This window comes from Sceloporus occidentalis, unplaced genomic scaffold (assembly GCF_023333645.1).
Source record: "Sceloporus occidentalis isolate IW3139 unplaced genomic scaffold, rSceOcc1.0.p SCAF_1, whole genome shotgun sequence".
Lineage (NCBI taxonomy): Eukaryota > Metazoa > Chordata > Lepidosauria > Squamata > Phrynosomatidae > Sceloporus > Sceloporus occidentalis.
In genome coordinates, this window is record NW_028316981.1 from 308,390,147 (window position 1) to 308,410,893 (window position 20,747).

Below are 20,747 nucleotides of genomic sequence, written 5' to 3' on the forward strand. Positions count from 1 at the left end.
CTAACCTAGCCTACTGCTAGTGCAGGAGGTCTGCTGTTACTGCATCCAGAGGTGAGCACTCAGCTTTTGCTTTAATAATCAAGGAGAGAACACCATCTTCTGAGGCAGTCTGTTCCATTATCAAGAGGCTTAAGCCATCAGAATGATCTTTCTACTGTTTAGACCAGTGGTTACCAATCTTTGGCCCTTCATTTGCCTTGGACTTCAGATCCCTCAGCCAACTTGACCAACAGTTGGGAATTTTGGGAGCAGAGGTCTAAAACATCTGGAGAACCTAAGGTTGGGGATCAGTATGATCTTTCTACTGTTTAGACCAGTGATTCCCAAAGTTTAGTCCTCAAAATGTTTTTGACTTCATGTCCCAGAAGCCCCAGTCAAATTGGCCAACAGTCAGGAATTCTTGGTGCTGAGGTCCAAAACATCTGGAAGCCCATTGTTTGGGAACCACTGGTTTAGACCATGGAAAGGATACATATAGCTCTCCAGATGTTGTTGGAGCAGTAGCCCTAGCTAGCATAGACAGTGATGAAGAATGCTGGGAGTGTTAAAGGAAGAAAGGTGATGAGAACTGAAGTCCAATAACATCCAGAGTGCCACATATTTCCCACTCCCAGTTCTGAGTGTGTTAGACTGGGCCCTTGGCACTGGTATGTCAGGAAACAAATTTGTTCCATCATTTATATGACAGTGCGGGTCAAAGTACTCAATGAACCATCATTTCTCCTAATTTACATTGAGCTTTACAAACCTAGGATTATTTCCCTAATCAGACAGAAAGAAAGTCCCAGGTGAGATCAAATGTGAACTGAACAGCTTGTTCTGACTCATCCTTTTCCAGAAATGTAGCCAGCCAAGTGAATCGTGGAAATTTTGACTAATCAGCAGCACCATTGATATTCCAGCTCATTTCCCACCATGGTGCAGAGCTTGAAAAAGTTACTTTTTGATTAGAACATACCAGATAGAATGGCACCAAGAATTCTGAAAGATTTCCAAAAAGTAATTTCCACAAGATCTGAATAGGTGCTATATGAGTATCTGGACTATTATTTTGCAGTGGCTCTAAAGGCTGAATATGCATTCATGTGGGACGTACATATGCATGTGCACAGAAGGAAAAACAGCATGATGTAGAAACGGATCCTAGCCTACACTTCTTTCCTGGCACCAAGAGTGTATCAACATTACACAGTTCATGCATTTTGAGCTGAGGGTCCCAGCAAACTACAGACCCCAGACATTAGTAGGCTAGAACCATGCCAATTAAACAGGTATCAAATTAATTGTGTAGAATGGCAAACTCAAAGATAGATGCTTGTTCTCCCAAATGTGGAAAATGGTGTTTCTCCTGTGTATGTTCAATGAAACATTAGGTAAGACTTCAGATGATATAATGTTCTGTCATACAAAATTGATTGATCAGTCAATTAACTGATCAATCCCCACACAGAAAATAAAAGGTGTATCCACACTGCATAATTATAGGACTTTGATGCCCCTCTGGCTGCCATGACTCTGTCCTATGGAATCCTGGGATTTGAAATTTGATGAGATTCATGGCATTCTCTACTAGGGGGCCCTAATCCACATTCCTCACTTACAGTTCTAGAGCTCTGTAGCACAAATTTCTAAGTACCTTATCACTAATATATAATCAATTCCAAATTATTTGAATGGTTTTTTGATCAAAGGTCTGGAAACTAGGCTTTATGAAGAATAACTTAGGAAGTTGGGTATCTTTAGCTTTGAGAAGGCTAAGAGGTGTTATGATAGTCACCTTTAAATATCTGAAGGGATCTCACATAGAAGATGGAGCAAGCTTGTTTTCTGCTGCTCCAGAATCCAGTATGAATGACTGGAGTCAAAGGATAAGAAAAGATTTCATTTAAACATTAGGAAGAAATTCTTTACAGTAATAATTGTTTGACTGCAGAATGCACTGCCTTGAGGGGTGGGGGGGATTGGTTCTCCTTCTTTGGAGCTCTTTAAATAGAGGTTGGATAGTCATTCTTCAAGAGTGCTTTAGCTGTGTATTCCTGTATGGTAGGGGAAAGTCTTGAATACTTGGTAAGTAGCTTGGTACCATAAGAACCTTCAGTCTCATAGAATCATAGAATCGTAGAGTTGGAAGAGACCGCACGGGCCATCCAGTCCAACCCCCTGCTATGTAGGAAATCCAAATCAAAGCATCCCCAGCAGATGGCCATCTAGCCTCTGCTTAAAGACCTCCAAGGAAGGAGACTCCACTACACAGTGTGTTCCACTGTCGAACAGCCCTTACTGTCAGGAAGTTCTTCCTAATGTTCAGGTGGAATCTCTTTTCTTGGAGCTTGCATCCATTGTTCTGAGTCCTGTTCTCTGGAGCAGCAGAAAACAAGCTTGCTCCCTCCTCAATATGACATCCTTTCAAATATTTAAACAGGGCTATCATATCACCTCTTAACCTTCTCTTCTCCAGGCTAAACATCCCCAGCTCCCTGAGTCGTTCCTCATAGGGAAAGGTTTCCAGACCTTTCACCATTTTAGTTGCCCTCCTCTGGACACGCTCCAGTTTCTCAATGTCCTTTTTGAATTGTGGTGCTCAGAACTGGACACAGTATTCCAGGTGGGGCCTGACCAGAGCAGAATACAGTGGCACTATTACTTCTCTTGATCTAGACACTATACTTTTATTGATTGCATCCTGGAGTCTTGATGTTTACCTGGATTCAAAAAAGTCTTACCCTACTTTGACCAATCCCTGCCCATTGAGACTAAACACACAGTCTGTTGGAAAGAGTTAGCGTGATGTAGTGGTTTGAGTGTTGGACTATGACTCTGGAGACCAGAGTTTGATTCTTAGCTGGGCCATGAAACCCACTGGGTGACGTTGGGCAAGTCACATGCTTTCAGCCACAGAGGGAGGGAAAGGCAAGATATGAACAAATCTTGCCAAGAAAACCTCATGATAGGTTTGCCTTAGTGTCACTACAAGTAGAAATGACTTGAAGATACACAACAACAGCAACAACAACACCCATAATTCTACACACTATGAAGCAGCCCTGTATCCTTTAATGCTACTGCTGTTGGACAATTGTCTTATCTGTTGCCTTGTGAAAGTGTGTACCACATTTTGTTGTATTGCTTTCCCCATCAGCTCTAGCCATCGTGGCCAATGTTGAGAGCTGATGGAAACTGCAATCCAACAATGTCTGGAGTGCCACACCTTCCCTATCCCTAACGTACACAAAGTGTTGGTGGCCAGTGAGACTCTTTTACTTCGCTGCAGGGCGTGGAAAAGGATGGTTTCTGGAATGGGTAGAAGTCGATGCCCCTTGTCTGGGGTTGTGCCTTGTGTTTCCTTGTGGCCGTTGGTTGGATAAGTCAGAAGATGATGGAGCTATTGAAAGGGTCCTGTTTCCTGCAGACCTGCAGACCAGAACATACGTTCCATGTAAGTATAAGCCCTGGCTAACAAAGAGCCTACATGAAGTCAATATGTATGCAGGAAACATGGGTCCAGCAAGCACACAGTTTCATAATCCATCCAGTTGTAGCTATATTACTCACAAGGTCTGTATGCTACTGGAGTCTTGCTGTGTGGGGCAGTCCCACAAAGATTGGTCAATACTAACTTGTCAAATATAACTCAACTGCAATTGGAATGAGTGCACTTTCCCCTTTTCATAGTCAGACAGGGTGCAAGAATTGATCCATTGCTTTCACTTGGTGTGGCAAATTTCATGGGTGGCACCATCAGCCATGAGCAGCATTTAAAGGGACAGGGTTCTTGCCATAAACACAGATTCAGTACCTGAGAATGGATGGCTACTGCTCTTTTCTGAGGGGGAAATCTCACCATATAAATTGACACTTGCCATTTACATGGTGGCCTCCATGTCAGTGAGATTAGGAACCCACTCCATATTTTAGGAGGAAATTTAAACAGCCTTTGACTCCACAAATGAATGCCTTCAACTCCACAAATTTAAACAAGCTATCTAATATGCTGCAGGTATTCAGGGGATAGAGTTGAGCTCCTCGGATAGCTTCTTGAAAACTGGATTAAGGGTCCATCTATACTGTAGAAATAATGAGGTTTGACACCACTGTAGCCCCATCCTATGGAATCCTGGGATTTGTAGTTTTATAAGGTCTTTAGTCTTCTCTGTCAAGCAGTGCTGTGCCTCACCAAACTACAAATCCTAGGATTCTATAGGATGGAGCCATGGTAGTTAAAGTGGTGCAAAACTGCATTATTTCCACAGTGCAAGTGCATCCTAAATCTCTGAATGGGTTTACTGTCCCACTGAGTTGGAAGCCATCAGCTCCCACTGCATTTGCAAACAGTGACTCCATGTGAGCATTTTGTCTTTTAAAACAAGTTTCAAATATTCAGAAGAAATGGAAGAAAATAGCAATGTAGTAAAGATATAACAATAATACAGTAACAGGTTCAGGTAGGAGTAGAATGATGTAAGTTATAATAAGAATGGAAATTATAGATAAAGCCAATGAAAGAGAAACTCAGACAAGTAGAAAAATTAGAAAAGTTCAACACAACATGAGATGAAGTAAACCATAAAACAGGCATTTGATAGGAATAAGTGATATATTTTATTGTTAAGAAATGTTAAGATTTATACTTGTATACCTAAGGTATTTGATTGTGTATATATTTTACCAATTTAATGAGGTGATAATATTACCTTAAGTGAGCAATGGAACTGATAATTTAATTTAATAAAACATTTTTAATTAAAAAATCCAGCTTAATTTGATTATAATCATGATCCTTGTTCTTTCATCATCAGGGATGATGTGCAAAAAGCACACCTCCCTTCCTCCCCAACTCCATCTTTTGGATATTTCTAGAGATCTTCCTCCAAAAAGCATCTGAAGCAGGGTCTTCAAACAGCTCAAGCTGTTGCTGCAGATATGTGTTTATTCCTTGCTCCCTGCCTGGTTTCTCCGTATTTTCAAGCTTGCATTTTGTTAAATTAATGTTTTTTCTGACATTGGCTATTCCTTGACAGAAATCTTTCCCAGATTGCAATCCTAGATATGATCATGATGGGCCTTCCACATTCACTGAGTTTAGGGGCATAGGACCCCCATGAAAGTGGAAAAACCACAAATACGAAAGCCACTTTTTTTGCTGAGAAAACACCTCCCTAGGAATCAGTGCAACTCTATGGTTAACATCTGCCAGAAGCTGACCATAGAATTGCACGGGAGGACCTACAAAGCTACCTTCTACACAGTAGCTTTGCTTAAATGAGCAAGTTTTGGTTCTAACAATAATCTAATTTTCCAATCATTACCCTTGCAGATTATTTAGTTAGTAGGAGGGGTGGGGGGAATGAAACAATTTCCCAATATTTCAAGAGGTTTAACTGTTGCCAAGATGGAAGGGGGCACATCTGTCATGGCACATCCCAAATTGAAATTGCTCCTTGGGGCACATGGCCACTACACCACAACATTAATGAGGAAGGAGCCTGGAAGAAAAGGCTACCAGTATTTTGATACCTTTAGATCAAATATTAAAACACTGCACTCCTACAGCTCTCATTCCAAAGTACCTAGCTTTCTTGCTATGGATTTCCTACAGTGGCAGAAGGATCAAGATCCTTGGGGCCACCTTTATGTAGTCTGCCTCGTCTGACTTCTTTTTGGATTGTGCAGAATCCTTGTTTCAATGTTAAGGCATAGGCAGAATTTAGAAACATCATGCAATATGTACATTATATATACGAATAGGTGAGCAATTTCTTTTGTTTCTGTTCTGATGCAGAAATAGCCATTTCACAGTTCTTGAGGCTGCTAAAGGAGCAGAATACATTTTGTCTCTGAAATCCATACATTGCCAAGATTTGCAATGTGCTTTGCAGGAGAAGTATTGTATATTGCATGTCCACAGTTGGAAAATGAGAACAACTAAAATGTGTGCAATTTTAAATGTCTGGGCAAGCATCCTTCAAGTAGTGGAAGAGCCATACAGTAAAGTCATACAATAGAAAAAGCATGTTAAAATGCATGTGTTTAAAAAAGTGTGTCCCAAAGTCTGCATTAGTTTTTACAAACTGAGGATGAGGAAGTTATACGATCTCAGGTAGTTAAAACTGGAATAAGAATACCAGTAGGAAAATAAGAGACTCAAGGAGAAAAGCATGACAGCGTCATATGTCCCTAGTCACTTCTCATGGTACGAGTCAAGGAGTCTGTTCAGAAGAAGCTGAAACAGGGATAAAGGTGGGCAACAAACAATAAAGCAAACAGATATGGACAGTAACCAGATGTTGCAACTGCAACTGGAGTTGGCTTGCAATATACTTATAGAACTCTAGCAAGGCAAATGATTAAAATTGTATTTCGCTAGCAACAAACCCTTGACTGAATCCACACTGATTTCTATCATTTGTCCATTGTGATGAAATCCATTGTGTATGTGAAGAAATCCTTTCAACATTTACATTGTGTCCTCAATCAGCCCATTGCCTAACACTTTTGCTGTCCTTTTCCCCTCTGAGAAACAAAGGCCTGTTACAGACAGGCCAAAATAAAGCTGCTTCGAGTCACTTTGGAGGTATGGTATTTCAATGATGCATGCGTCCTAAGAGTCCAAAAGCCACACCAAAGCCACGCTCCAGTCCTAAGGACTGGAGTGCAGCTTTGGTGTGGCTTTTGGACACTTAGGACTCGTGCATCATTGAAATACCATACCTCCAAAGTGACTCGAAGTAGCTTTATTTTGGCCTGTCTGTAACAGGCCAAATACTGTACATTTGAGCTCTGAGGGCAAGTCTGGTCTGCTGCCGCTGCTCCTAGGGAAAAAAAGAACTTTAGAAAGATCCTCCTATTTGCAGTGAGGACAGGCTGCCAAGTAGAGAGATTCATTGAACAGCAAACGTAGTACTGCTCAAAGGGCTTCTTAGTCATGCTCAAAATGGAGGACATTTTGGAATTCCTCCTGGACAGGAGCTAGAAATGTATGACATGTTCTGGAGAAGGGGAACATCTGGCCACCCTGAACATGAAAAATCTCAGCATGGGTTGTCACAGATAGAAGCTAAAAGGCCACAACCCATCCTGAGACCTAGTGGAACATCTTTGATGGGGGTGGTGATATGACACAAGTCAATGCTCCTTCCTCTATATTACAGCGTCACACCAGTGATGCACCACTAGCACGCTGGGCATTTTGTTTAGAATAATCTGGTCAGCTATGTCTCATTTTGCTCCTCCTCTTCCTCTTCCTCTTCTTCATTCTTGTTCTCCTGCTTCTCTGCCCTCTGCTCAGTTGTTCCCTATGAGGTCACTGTTTCCACAAGTGACATTTTTGGAGCTGGGACTGATGCAGACGTCTACATTGTCCTGTATGGAGCTGATGGGGTTTGCACTCAACAGAAATCCTTGTGCCAAAACAAGAGAGAGCGAAGAATGTTCTTTGAGAGATTCTCTCTGAACCAGTTCATTGTTGAGGTAATGCAAAGAATGCTGTACTCTTTTAACCACACCCAAGAATAATATTGACCAGAATGAAAAGTTGGAGAAAGGGAAGTGGATAGGAAGAAGTATGGCATAAGGAGTTTACTTCAGTAGATTAATTCAGTAGATTAATTTGGATGCAAAATTAGGTAATTCTCAACATGTTCTTAATTTATAGTATCCTTTGAACTGTTTGCAGTCCATCCAGTTTTGTGTCATTTGTAAAAAGGAAGACACTTGGGCCATCCAATCTTTTATCTAGATAATTTAAAGAGAAGAATCAAAGGCAGTACAGTGTAATCTTTCCTGTTTTAGTCTAGTGTGCCCTAAAGAGCTTTATTCTGTATGGAATTCTGCAAAAAATGTTTTTAAATTTTACTTCTTCTTCACTAAGTTTTGCTTTTTAAAAATTTTCTTCACTGAGAGTCTGCAATGAGTGGGAGAGGAGTGAAATAAGAACAAAACATTGTCTTCTATTGCCTGCTTGCGAGACTTTATTATAACAGAACTTGAAAACATTATCAAGGGTTCTGATCACCCAGTGAATTCCTTCTCTCTTTCTTATCTTTGTTTTAGTAGCTTCACTTTGTACTCTGCAGATGACATCCTAAAAGAGTTTAAGAAACTGTTATCAGATGCACCTATAGGAGATGATTTGTTGGCAGTGTGGGAAGAAATGCAATAAATACACCTTTCGTATTGTTTTGGTTGATGTCATGCCTGTCTTTAAATCATGTGGCATTCTGTTCCCATCTCTAGCAGAAAAGAAAGCTTTTTATTAGAGGTGGGGAGATTAAAGAGCATTTTCTTCCCTTTCTTTTGTTGTTCTAAGTATTCTGCGATAAATGGAGAGGATTACAAATCCTTTCACCTCATCTTCCCCAGAAGAGACTGATAACATCATCTCAAGCTGTCAGGAGAAAATTAATGAAGAATCTTGCCATCAAGTCTTTAATTCTGAAAAAGAATTACATGTGGAACAGAACTTGATATTTTCCAAACTTTTTGCTACTCCTTGGAAACTGTTTCCTAATTCCCTTACAATGGTGGCTGGTGATTCCCATGTCAGTAAAGCAATGAATCCACATCAGGTTTTATTTCAATTTTTAAAGGAATTATTCGAGGTGTTGAGTTCTAGCTCCAAAACAGTGAGCAGTCAAGACCTATAAATTCCTGTGCAAATGCTGGTAATGAACTATAAAGTCCTATACAGCTGTGGTCCAAGTTATTTGAAGGACTGTATTCTCCCATAAGAATCTGCCAGTGTTTTGAGATCTTCTGGGGAAGGGCTTGTGTCCGTCCTACAACTTTCAAAGGTTAATTTGGTAAAAACAGGAGAGAGGGCCTTCTGAGTGGTTGCCCCCAGGCCCTGGAACTCCCTTTCCATAAGGAATTGACTGCCTTACTATCTTTCCACAAGCAGGTATATAATAATTATCGGCCAGTCTAGCTGCTGCCATTTTTGGGGAAGGTGATCGAGAGGGCGGTTGCAATCCAGCTTCAGTCGGTCTTGGATGAAACGGATTATCTGGACCCATTTCAAACTGGCTTTCGGGCGGGTTACGGGGTTGAGACGGCCATGGTCGCCTTGGTCGATGATCTCCGTCTGGGCATCGACAGGGGAAGCGTGTCCCTGTTGGTGCTCTTGGACATCTCAGCGGCTTTCGATACCATAGACCATGGTATCCTTCTGGAACGCCTGGCTGAGGTGGGAATTGGGGGCACTGCGCTCCAGTGGTTCCGGTCCTACCTCTCTGGGAGGTTCCAGATGGTGCAGCTGGGAGACGTGTGCTCCGATAAGAGGGCCCTCACAACTGGGGTCCCTCAAGGAGCCATTCTGTCTCCCATGCTATTTAACATTTACATGAAACCGCTGGGAGAGATCATCCGGAGACATGGGGCGCGGGGTTATCAGTATGCTGATGACACCCAGATAGTCTTCTCTATGTCTCCGACTGATGCAGTGACCGAGGATGGCGTCTCTCCTCTCGTGGCATGCCTGGAGTCAGTAATGGGCTGGATGAGGAAAAACCAACTCAGCCTGAATCCAGAGAAAACGGAGGTACTCGTGATAGGTTCCCCTGGTCCAGGAATGGCGGTGGTTCCACCTGTCCTGAACGGGATCACGCTTCCTGTGAAGGACTCCGTGCGCAGTCTGGGGGTGCTTCTTGATTCGTCGCTCCACCTTACATCTCAGGTGAATGCGACGGTCAGGAACACCTGTTATCAGCTTCGGCTTATTCGCCAGCTGCGCCCATACCTGGCCCAGAGGGACCTTGAAACGGTGGTACATGCTCTGGTAACCTCTAGATTGGACTTCTGCAATGCGCTCTACATGGGGCAACCCTTGTATCATACTCGGAAGCTACAGCTGGTACAGAATATGGCGGCCAGGCTGGTCACTGGTACTTCCAGGACCAGCCATATTACACCGGTGCTTAAAGATCTGCACTGGCTGCCTATTCGCTTCGAGGCACAGTACAAGGTGTTGGTGATTACCTATAAAGCCCTACATGGCTTGGGCCCAGGATACCTGAAGGACCGCCTCTCCCCATACATTCCGCCCCGCACCCTCAGAACTTCTGGGCAGCAATTACTTAGGGTCCCTGGGGCCAAACTCTCCTCTACAAAGAGGAGGACGTACTCCATCGTTGCCCCGACCCTTTGGAACACGCTGCCCACAGAGCTCCGCTCGGCCACCTCCCTGGCCCCGTTTAGAAGGGATTTAAAAACCCTTCTATTTCAAACTGCATTCCCCGAGTGAAGTCCTACATGGCCTCCCTCTCTCTGCTGACGGCAAGACGGATGGCTGACCGGGGGGTTTTATATTGTTTTTAACTTGTTTTTATGTATGTATTGTTTTCATTATGTTGTTCACCACCCTGATCGATGGAAGGGCGGTATATAAATAAAAGTTTTATTTATTATTATTTTATTATTGTTTATTCTGGCAGCCTTTCAGAACAGACTTCTTAAAAGGGGAAAACAGGTCTTGTATAGTGTCCTGGGTATTTATTAGTTGTTGCTTTTAATGGTTTATATCTTAAACTGGTTTTAATATTATGATAGTTTAATTGATTTTAAACTTTTTGTAAGCTATGGATTTATAACCGTGTTTGTTCTTACTGCTGTTAAATGGCTATCTTGGTCCCAAAGTGAAAAAATGTGTGTAGGGAAATAACACCACCACCAAGAGTACAACTTCTATTACTTCTTCCAGGTTTAGTACTTTGAACAGCTTTTTTAATGTTCAAGCATAAAACGCTGATGACATGAGAGCTGTTAGTCCATCTGGGTCCAGTAATTGCTGACTATGTTGGACTTCAGCAACTTATAGAAGGCTGCAGTTTCTCTACACGTAGAATCATAGAGTTAGAAGAGACCACAAGGGCCACAGCCCAACACCTTATCATGCAGACAGTTAACGCACCTATGATATATGGCCATCCAACCTCTTTTTTCTGTGCATAAAATAATTAAAAAATAGAAATATTATTTTTTTAATGCATGGAAAATGCTGCTTCCTTTACACCAATATCACATGTGATTTTTGCGCAAAGTCCTGAGCTGAAATGTCTTTGAAAACTTGGTAGACTTTCTCACAGTGTGGAGAAAATTGCTAAACTTACTCATTGCTTCCTTTGAAAACAAAATGTCCAAAGGATACCATCACTACACATAGTGTAAGGTAGCACAGTCCAGAAAATACTGTGCCAAATGCTATTGCAGAATCCCTACATTTTCCATAATTCTCCCATAGATTCTACAAATTTCTGCCATTAATGCCCTTTTAAATCAAATCCGCAACATTAGTTACTATAACCAGATCCTCAACTAGCTGGAATGTACTAAGACAGTAACGGTATCTAACACACTTCAGAGGCTGCCTGAATTTTGAGATGCTATCAGGTCTTAATCCCATTAAGGATAACAAGGTACTAACTAAAGAAACAAATGGGATTTGATGTGGTTACAAGGAGAAAGAGTATTGATTCTGTAACTTTCCCCTACATTTCTCTAGCTGGAAGATGTTGGAGACATACTTGAAAAGATCCGCATTGGGCATGATGACTCAGGCATCAATCCTGGTTGGCATCTCAGGCAAGTGGAGATACGCAGACTTCTACGCAATGGAAAGGTGAGACAAGCTTAGTGGCATCTGTATTTATCCCTGCCTGTTTAAGTTTTCTGCTTCCGAGAAGCAGAGGACAGAACCAGAGACCATTGCAGGTAAGGCAGCAAGTTCCTAATTCAAATCTTGCTGCAGCCAATAACTTACTAATGTAAAGTCCTCACATTCCCTAGCCAGCACACTGCTGGCTATAGACAAACAAACAAACAGGATTTCCCTCCCCTGCTCTGACTGTAGGAACAAAAAGAGTGGCCTACTTAATGCAGTATTGCATCTTCCTTTCTCCCCTGATGCAATTTTAGGAAGGATATAGACAAGCTGGAGCAGATGATGGAGAACAAAATATATGTGGAAGAATTGAGGGATTTGGGCATGTTCAGCCTGGTGAAGAGAAGATTGGAGAGTGACATAGTCACACTCTTTAAGATATCGAAGAGGCTATCACAGAGAGAAAGGGGCATACTTGTGCTCTGCCGCCCCAGAGAGTAGGACCAGATCACTTGGTTTTAAGTTACAGGAGGGTAGATTTTGACTGAACATTGGAAGGGAGTTCTTCACAGTAAAAGCAGTTTTGGCAATGGAAGCAATTACCTAGAGAGATAGTGGGGTCTTCTTCTCTGGACATCTTTAGAAAGAAGTTGGGCAGCTACCTGTTGGGGATTCTCTAGCTGGAGTTCCTGCACTGAGCATCTGGTTGAACATGATGGCCTATGGGGCTCCTTTCAGCTCTATGATCGCATCAGTCTATCGTTCTGCAATTCTCTGTGTGGGAAGTGCCAAGCAGAGGGCTACCCAGGCTTGGCTTCCTGTGGATGAAAGATCCATTATTATGGAGACAAACAATTCACTCTTGGTTTACAGCCACTACTCTGCAGCTGCTCCAGGTTATGCAGGAACTCTTATAGTGCCAAACCACTGCTGAGCATAGGGTTAAGCACCTGTACAGGCATAAAACCAAATGTGAGTTCCTTCCTTGCCTTCTTTGCTGCTGAGCTGCAGGCCACTCCTGGTTGAGATGGAGAGGATCCTGGAAGGGTTTGGGTGGTACTGTAATATATCCTGCCCTTCTCCTCAATCGAGATGGAAAGATTATTCAAAAAATATTTTAAAAATGGTCAAAAATATTATTTGTTATTCAGAATTGTTATTTTCTACACAGAAAATGCTGTTTTCTATACAAAGAAAACCCCACATTTATTTTTTTCTGTGCAGAAAATGATTTATTTTTAGTAACTTTCTTGCAGCAAGAAGAAATAAGATTATTCATTTTTTGCCTTAAATGTGTGAAATTTACAAAGATTTACATCCCTATTAGTATGAATACAAGATGGCAAACCAAGCCCTTCTTTCCTCTGTCCATTTTGTTTTCACTAGAGCCCTGTGGGGTAGCTTCTGCTATGAGATAATGACTGAACCATGGTAAATCAGAGAGCTTCATGGCTCAAGGTCTCCCAAAGAATTTCATGGGTCAATGAGGTCTCTAACTTGGATTTCCAAAGTCCCAGCACAGTACTATAACCAGTGGATTGCCCAGGTTCTCACCAACTGTATCCATCTCTGGCTATCATTTGTTCAGCAGTTTTTCCACTTGCCAGTTCCTCCTTGCAGACATCACTGTTACAAAGGAAACAAAGAATTTGGTCTTTGCCTTGTAATGGGGTAGTTACACAATCAGATTATCCTGGGCTGGGAAGCAGATTATCCTAGACTAGGGATGGCATGAAACAGGCAGCATCTCCAAGGGACTTTGGGATAACTGCAGCAGCTGCTCTTCCTTTCTCTTCCTGAAACTAATGAGATTGTGCTGGTGTGGTACATTATGTTCCATTTGCTTCTTACATTCCTGGCTTTTGAGCCGCAGCAGCAGTGGCAGAAGAAAGCCAACTCTAGCTACAAAGAAGGCCTCCATCTGCATGCTGGGGAGAAGCAAGGGAATGCTGGCTACTCTGTCTAAGCTGCTTTGGTCTCCCCTGCTGCCAGTTTTTTCCCCTTCCTGCCTACTTATGTACACTATGCCTACTTTCTGTGTCTCATTCCAGCTTCCTCTGTCCAGCCACAATGAGGCTCTGGAGGAAGAAACCAAGTGGAAAGAGCCTCCCTGAGATGTAGGGGAGCTGGGGAACAACAAGGTCACAGTCTGAATAGAGACAGCATAGATTGTAAATTGAGGAGCGGTGGAAATGTGATGGAAATAAGAATGGGGTGAGAACACAGATCAGAAAAAGAGGGTGGCAGAGAAAAGTAGGTGCTGTAGAAGCAAGGACTGAGATGTAAGGGTCTGTAGCAGGAGAGGACAAATGCATGGAGGAGGCAGAAGCCAATCTCACCCCCCCCCACACACACACACACACTAAATTCCCCAAAGGCTGCAACTCCTCACCCAAATACCTTTCATTCCTTGTGCAGTCCTTCTCAAAATGACAACAGGAAGTGGAATTTCCAGTATGGGAAGGACTGCTGAGAAGAATGGAGATATTTGGGGGTAGTAGGTGATTCTTAGGTATTTGAGGAGAAGGGGTATTTCTGTGTGGTTTCACATGTTGGAGAGTTCTGGTGTGGTTGGGGGCAAAAATTGCCACAAATTGGTGTGTGTGTGTATTAGTGGGTTTAATGGGAGACTGCTGGGGAGCTTTAGAGGCCACATAACTGGTGTCCGGTGCTACGCTATCCCTACTTCCAGTCTATGAGTAGAAATGCTCATACTGGACGTATGTGGCTGTACTGGTGGGCTAGAAAACTCAGCACAGAGTTGGTAACAAGGCACATCTCTGTTGCCATGAAAAAGGCTGAATCTACACTGCATAAATAATCCAGTTTGACACCACTTTAACTCCCAATGCTCAGCAGAACTCTTGTGCCACAACAACTACCATTCTCAGGATTCCTTCACTTTGAGCCATGGCAGTTAAAATGGTATCAAACCAGATCATTTATGCTGTGTGGATGCAGCCATAATCAGATCTTGGAGTACAGGTCTTTCCCTGGCACACATGGAAGAGAGTCAGCACTCTGGAGAGCTCCCTGTGGGCATTGCCTGCCCGCCTGCCTCTGCCCAGTCTGTCCAGTCCTGCCTTTCCCATGCCTGCTTCTCTTTGCAACCACAGAAACAGTCTTTGGGGCATAATCTGGTTAATGAGAGTGCCTGGAAGAGCCGCAGCTGGCAGGGTGTGTTTGAACAAGAATGCCGGGAGAGCCACACATATTCTTGTAGAGGTTTTTGATTTGGGCACGTGAGCAGGAGGAGGAATGATTGGGGGTGGTGGAACCAAGTGCTGCATGATCATGCCGTAATCAGCCGCAGGATATTATGGCCTGCCACAGGATAGCAATAGGCTGTCAGAGCGTCTAAAAGTGCTGCTACCTGATTAGACTGTTAAGAAGCAACTCAGTGTATCTCTGTGCTGCGAGAGGGGAAGAAATGAGGTCAGATTAAATTGAAAGCATTTGGGCAGGCCAAGCCGAATGCACTACAGAGGGCGAAAGCCACACCGAGGTGTGCCAATTAGACCTCATAATTATATTTCAGCTGCTGTGCTGAGTATCTGAGGATGGGGTGGAGGAGATGCAAGACCGAGGATTTTTAGTACAACCTGATGTTTCTCATTGTAACAGAGAGGAAAAGAGGGCAGGAGCCATCAGACGGTGCACAGTATTTTTCCTGATGGTGCTCGGCATGGTGAGAAGTAGCTTCCTTCCTCCCCTCAAATATCTTACATAATATATTTCTACCTGGTGGCCAATGTCCAAGAGCCAGGAGTTCACAAGGGGCTGGAGAAGCAACTGAAAAATGACAGCAGGCAGTGTTCTCTGGAGGACCTGAGGGGCAGACAAGCTGTGATGTTCAACTGGATGCTAATTGTGTCTTTGTATTTAACATACAAGCTGTTTGTTTTTTTTTAAAAAACCACCTTCAGATAGCCAGGGCCATCCAACAGTATTTTGCAGCCTGAAGCATAGAAGCAAGCATCATCCAACTCCCTCCCAACACAACACTCCAAAGGTCAAGGTGCATAGTAGCAGCGGCAGCTGGTGGCTTCCATGTTAGTGGGATGGGGAATCCACTCCTTGCTTTATTATGAACTTAAAGAAGCTGTCCTCAAAATATCTTCTGCACCATAGGTAGCATTTTTAAATTTCATACCAAATCCAAGAGCAGATTCACCGCCCCCACTGACATGGGAGCCACCAATCACCACTCCAAAATAGTGCCCAAGGCTTCTCAAATTATTTTGGCATTGTAGTAGGAAATCTCACAGGCACCTCTTTACAAACACCACTTCCTGGCAATAAAAGAAGATATTAGCTGCAAATTCAACAATCATTTTTCTCCTCTTTCTGCTCTTTCTTTAGGGATGTGATGTATATTTACAACATTTCTGATTCTCAACCAGAGAGGCCATCTGGAGAAATTGTCAAGGAAAATTTTACAGTCAAGATCTGCCAGACGTTGACCATGAAATTGCTCTGGAGACCTACAATGCCTTAAGAAGTGTTCTCTTTAGGAATCGCTAGGTCCTCCACTGTGACATTTGGCGGACATTGACAACAGAGTCATGCTGGAGGACCTAGAGACTCCTAGAGAGAACATATTAATCAAAGCAGTGAATAATCAAATTTGTAAAAGTCAAAGCTGCAAATGTGCACACACAGAAAACAGAGAAGAGCTGTTGGTCTGGTTGCTGGAAAAGATTTGACTGAGGAAAAAGATGGATGAAAAAGACCTCCATTGTGGGAGAAAGGCAAACTATAATTGATAAACAAACAAACAAATAAATAAAGCAAGCTATGAAGCAGGTAGTTTACCAGAACCAGGCACAGGTTGTCGGTATGCACCTATCAGCTGGGTCTGTCAGTGCATTCAATTGTTACAAATTACAGTTTTAAATACAATTGATTATTTTATTTGTTTAAAATGTGTAAGCTAAAATGTGTATTTGTTTAAAATGTGGGTCCCATATTGGAAGCAAGGTGGGATATAAATAAAAACAAAGCAAGTTCTTATAATCTGACAGGACTGAAAATATTCAGGGAGAGGAAGTGCCACATGGGGGTGTTACCTCTGTGTAGTTGTATCATTTTCAGCATTTCACAAATGAAAACTGGGATACATGTAGCCAAGCAACAGAGTGAGTGTAGTCAAGATGTCAAAAGTTATGCACGAGGATGAACACACAAATGAGGTCAGGCTGCAATAGTCTGCTTTTGCCTGAGCCTACTGGGAAGAGGAAGATGTGATATATTTCCTTTCCCCTCTGCTGAGTTGAGTGCAAACTATTTTCCCATTTTGAACTTATAATTGAAATAAGCCAAAAAGAAAAGGAGCCAGCGTGGTGTAGTGGTTTGACTACAATTCTGGAGACCAGGGTTTGATTCCCAAATCAGCCATGAAATCTATTGGGTGAGCTTAGCAAGTCACGGAGTTGAAAACCATCCTGTTCAGAGTAGCCTTCCCAGGCATTGCATAATTGTCACTTGCTATTTGGTTTTCTTTTGTTGTCTGTTTATCAAACCATTTGCTGTATTGCTATGTACTGTATATGCATTATCCTACTTGAGAGTATGTATTTTCCCTGGAAAATGATTAACCATCCATTATGAAGCCAAACCCTCCTTCCAGTCCATCTGCCTTGGTCCAGGCCTTGGAGGTAGAGAAGAACTGCTGGACCTCTTACGCTTTCCCTCCACCGCTCACTTCTCCTTCTGTGTCATGTCTTTTTAGATTGTTAGCCCGAGGGCAGGGAACTGTCTAATTAAAAAGATTGTATGTACAGCGCTGTGTAAATTTACAGCGCTTCATAAATAAAGGTTAATAATAATAATAATAACAGGCTCTCAGCCTCAGGGGAAGGCAATAGCAAACCACTTCTGAACAAATCTTGCCAAGAAAACCCCATGATAATATGGCAATTTTATGCCTTAGGGTTGCCATAAGTCGGAAATAACTTGAAGGCACACAAGAACAACAACATCAGAAAAGGGGAGCATAGGAGTAGGCAAGAAAAGTGAGACGTTTTCAAAGCAGTTGAAAAAGCAGGATGGCAGAGGATTAGTTGGGGAACAGTCCCTAGCAAATTCAGAACAAATTGATGATATGCAGTTGATTGATTGAGTCTAACTGTTCCATCAGTTTCTCTCACTTCTGGGACTACATGGAAAGGGTGCTACTAGACATCATTTTAAAAATCTGGCCTGTAAGGAGAGACATTGGATATCTTGACTTCCTAAAAGGCAATTCAATTCTGTATAGGGTCTGAAGATCTGGTAAAAACAGCAAGAATAGATCAGAACAGTCTAGACCCGAAGGGAGTCCTTGGTGGTGTCTACACAGGCTGGGATATCCTGGGGGGCAGACCAGAGTATTCTGGCTTCAAAGTTGCCCTGACTTCTTATTACCTGGGACCCTCCATTGTGATACTGGGTGTCTGTTCACATACATGTCTTGCTGTGCTGCTCAGCATGGACACCAGCCCATCATGTCACTTCACTCTGAGGTTAGAACAAGGTGACAGCCTCAATCACAAGGCTGGGTGCCTCGTTCTGACCTCAGCATGAACGATGTGTAGCTTTGCATCATCCATATTCCTCACTGAGGAAGACAGGAGTAAGCCTTTTTATTTAGCCGATGCAGACAGGACCCTTGTTATTCAGAAATATATTATGAAACAATTGATCCATTTGCTTTATTCTCTCTCTCTAGATGTGTCCTATGGCTGGACATATCCCTAACTGGACCTCAGAGGTGTCCCTTGTACTATATCCCTGCCCTCTTTTTTAAAAAATACATTATTATTATTATTATTATTATTATTATTATTATTATTTGAAATACCTCTGCACCCACTAGAGGACATAAAAGCCAATTTTGCTGTGTTTAGGGCTGCTTTAGGTTATTTTCTAAAAGCCTTCCTGCTATTAAAAAGGCTTTTGCCTGAAAACATGGCCAAAATTGACCCTATCTACTCCTTAGAGGGTAAAAGAAATCCCCCCCCCGCCAAATTTCAGGCCAGGGCACTTGGTGACTCCAGAAATGGCTTTGAGGATTTCATGTGCGCTAGTGATCAACACCTCTGCTGACCTGATTTGATTCCTGATTAAAAAAATTAAGGAGAACTTCATAGGATGAAAAAGTGGCCTGAAGATGAGTGACTTAGGTAGCTGATACTGAGTGGCACAGAAGGGCACATGACTATTCATTACCCAAAACATTATTCCCAAGGAGAGGTACCAGGTTTCAGAATAACTTGGTCTGCCTTGGTACTATGCACCTTGACTTTGTGGTGATACTGATGTGCCAACTGCTGTTCAAAGGCAGCTGATACAATCTCTTAGGCTGTCCTGGATGCTTTAAATCAGTACAATCAGCCCTCTGTACAGATTCTTTATCCACGGATTCAGCCATTCACAGTTTGAAAATATTTTTTAAAAATACAAATTCCAATAAGTAAGCCTTGATTTTCCCACTTTATATAAGGGACACCATTTTACTATGCCATTGTATTTAAGGGGACTTGAGCATCCATGGATTTTGTTATCCATGGAGATCTGGAACCAAATCCTAACAGATAGCAAGGGTCCACTGTCTTACACAGTTTCATGTGTTTACCTTTTAATCTTGAGCAGGCAAAATTACTATTAAGTAATAAGCAGTGCTGTATTTGATTGTATATTACTTTTCACAGCTTGAAAAAGTTACTTTTTTGGACCACAGTTGACAGAATTAGCCAGCCAGTGTGACCATGGACCATATTGGTATGCTCCTTTAATAGTAACTCTTCCAAGAACCAGGAGGAGCTGTATGTATCTCATTCATCAGCTTGCTCTATCCTTCACTAAGGCAAGATGGTGTTGTGGTGGTGGTGGTAGTTAGGTGAGAAACAAGGAAGTACTTTACATATTTTAGAAGTATAGTTTATATATATAATCAATTTTGAATATAAATTCAAAAAGCAAACCTTATTTTTTTCATTTTATGTAAAGGACACCATTTTACTATGCCATTTTGTATAATGGGAATTAAGCACCCATGAATTTGGGTATCCTAAGAGGGTGGTGGTCCTAGAACCAGACAAAAAGTGGGATATAAATAAAAAGATTATTATTATTATTATTATTAACCAAACCCTAGCACATACCAAGAATTGAGTGCTGTTAATAAAATCTGGTGGTAGTTATTTTCTGTTATCTTTGGATTATTAAGACAGTTGCCTTTTTCTGTTGCCATGTTAGGGTTCTGAAAAGACCACATTTCCATGTGACAAGTGGCTGGCATCATCAGAAGATGATGGTGAGATCATGCGTGAGCTGGTTCCATCCAAAGTCTTTACTGAAAAACTCCTGAAAGATGGCACACTCAAACAGATTTTAGAAGAAATTGATGATGCATTAGAAAGTGAGTAAAATTCCAGCTGCTGGGCCCTGTTTAACCCAAGCAGTGGTCTAGATTGATCTGTTTGTTTGCAGTTACCCTTTACTTCTGTCCTTTCTTTAAGTGGGCTCAAAGCTTGCTCTTCACTGTTCTATATCATACTCATAACAACAAAAGCTTGGAAAAATTACTTTTTAGGACTACAATTTGTATAATTCCCTACTGGCATATTCTGGGAATGGTAGTCCATTAAAAAACAAAAACAAAACCTTTTCCAAGGTCTGACCAAATGTGATGAAGTAGATTGGGCTGAGAGAAAGAATGACTGACACAAGGCTGCCCAGTGAGACTCAAACCTAAGTTGGGACTTCAACCTGAATCTCCCAAGTGCCAGTCCAACACAAACTTCCCTCTTTGACACACTGAGCAATTATCACTAATACTCCATCAGAATCAGACTTAGTTGATGGCGGACAATATGTTCCTAAAATTCAAGGTGAGAATTCCCATGTGAATGTGGAGAAGACTGAACCTGGAATCTGGAGATGTGTAGAGGTCCCTTATATAAACTGTATACATTCAGCCCTTCACATTTGCAGCTTTGACTTTTGTGGATTTGATTACTCACGGATTTGATTAAGAAAATTTATCTCTGGGAATCTCTTGATCCTCCAGCACAACTCTCTGGTTATCTGCCAGAGGTCACATTGGAGGACCCAGAGGTCCCTAGAGAGAACACTTTTCTAGGCATTTGTAAGTCCTCCTGTGCAATTATGT

At 42.2% G+C, this 20,747-nt stretch overlaps 1 protein-coding gene across 1 annotated transcript in view; it reads left to right on the forward strand.

Annotated features, from left to right (window-relative positions):
* The window catches only part of LOC149324215 (lipoxygenase homology domain-containing protein 1-like), a 237,886-nt gene that overhangs the window by 114,029 nt on the left and 103,110 nt on the right, over positions 1-20,747 (forward strand). The window contains exons 25-28 of the mRNA XM_089487726.1: positions 3,272-3,436; positions 7,286-7,467; positions 11,495-11,611; positions 19,832-19,994. Of these exons, the coding sequence (XP_089343852.1) occupies positions 3,272-3,436; positions 7,286-7,467; positions 11,495-11,611; positions 19,832-19,994 (627 nt within the window). The remainder of the gene's footprint in view (positions 1-3,271; positions 3,437-7,285; positions 7,468-11,494; positions 11,612-19,831; positions 19,995-20,747) is intronic.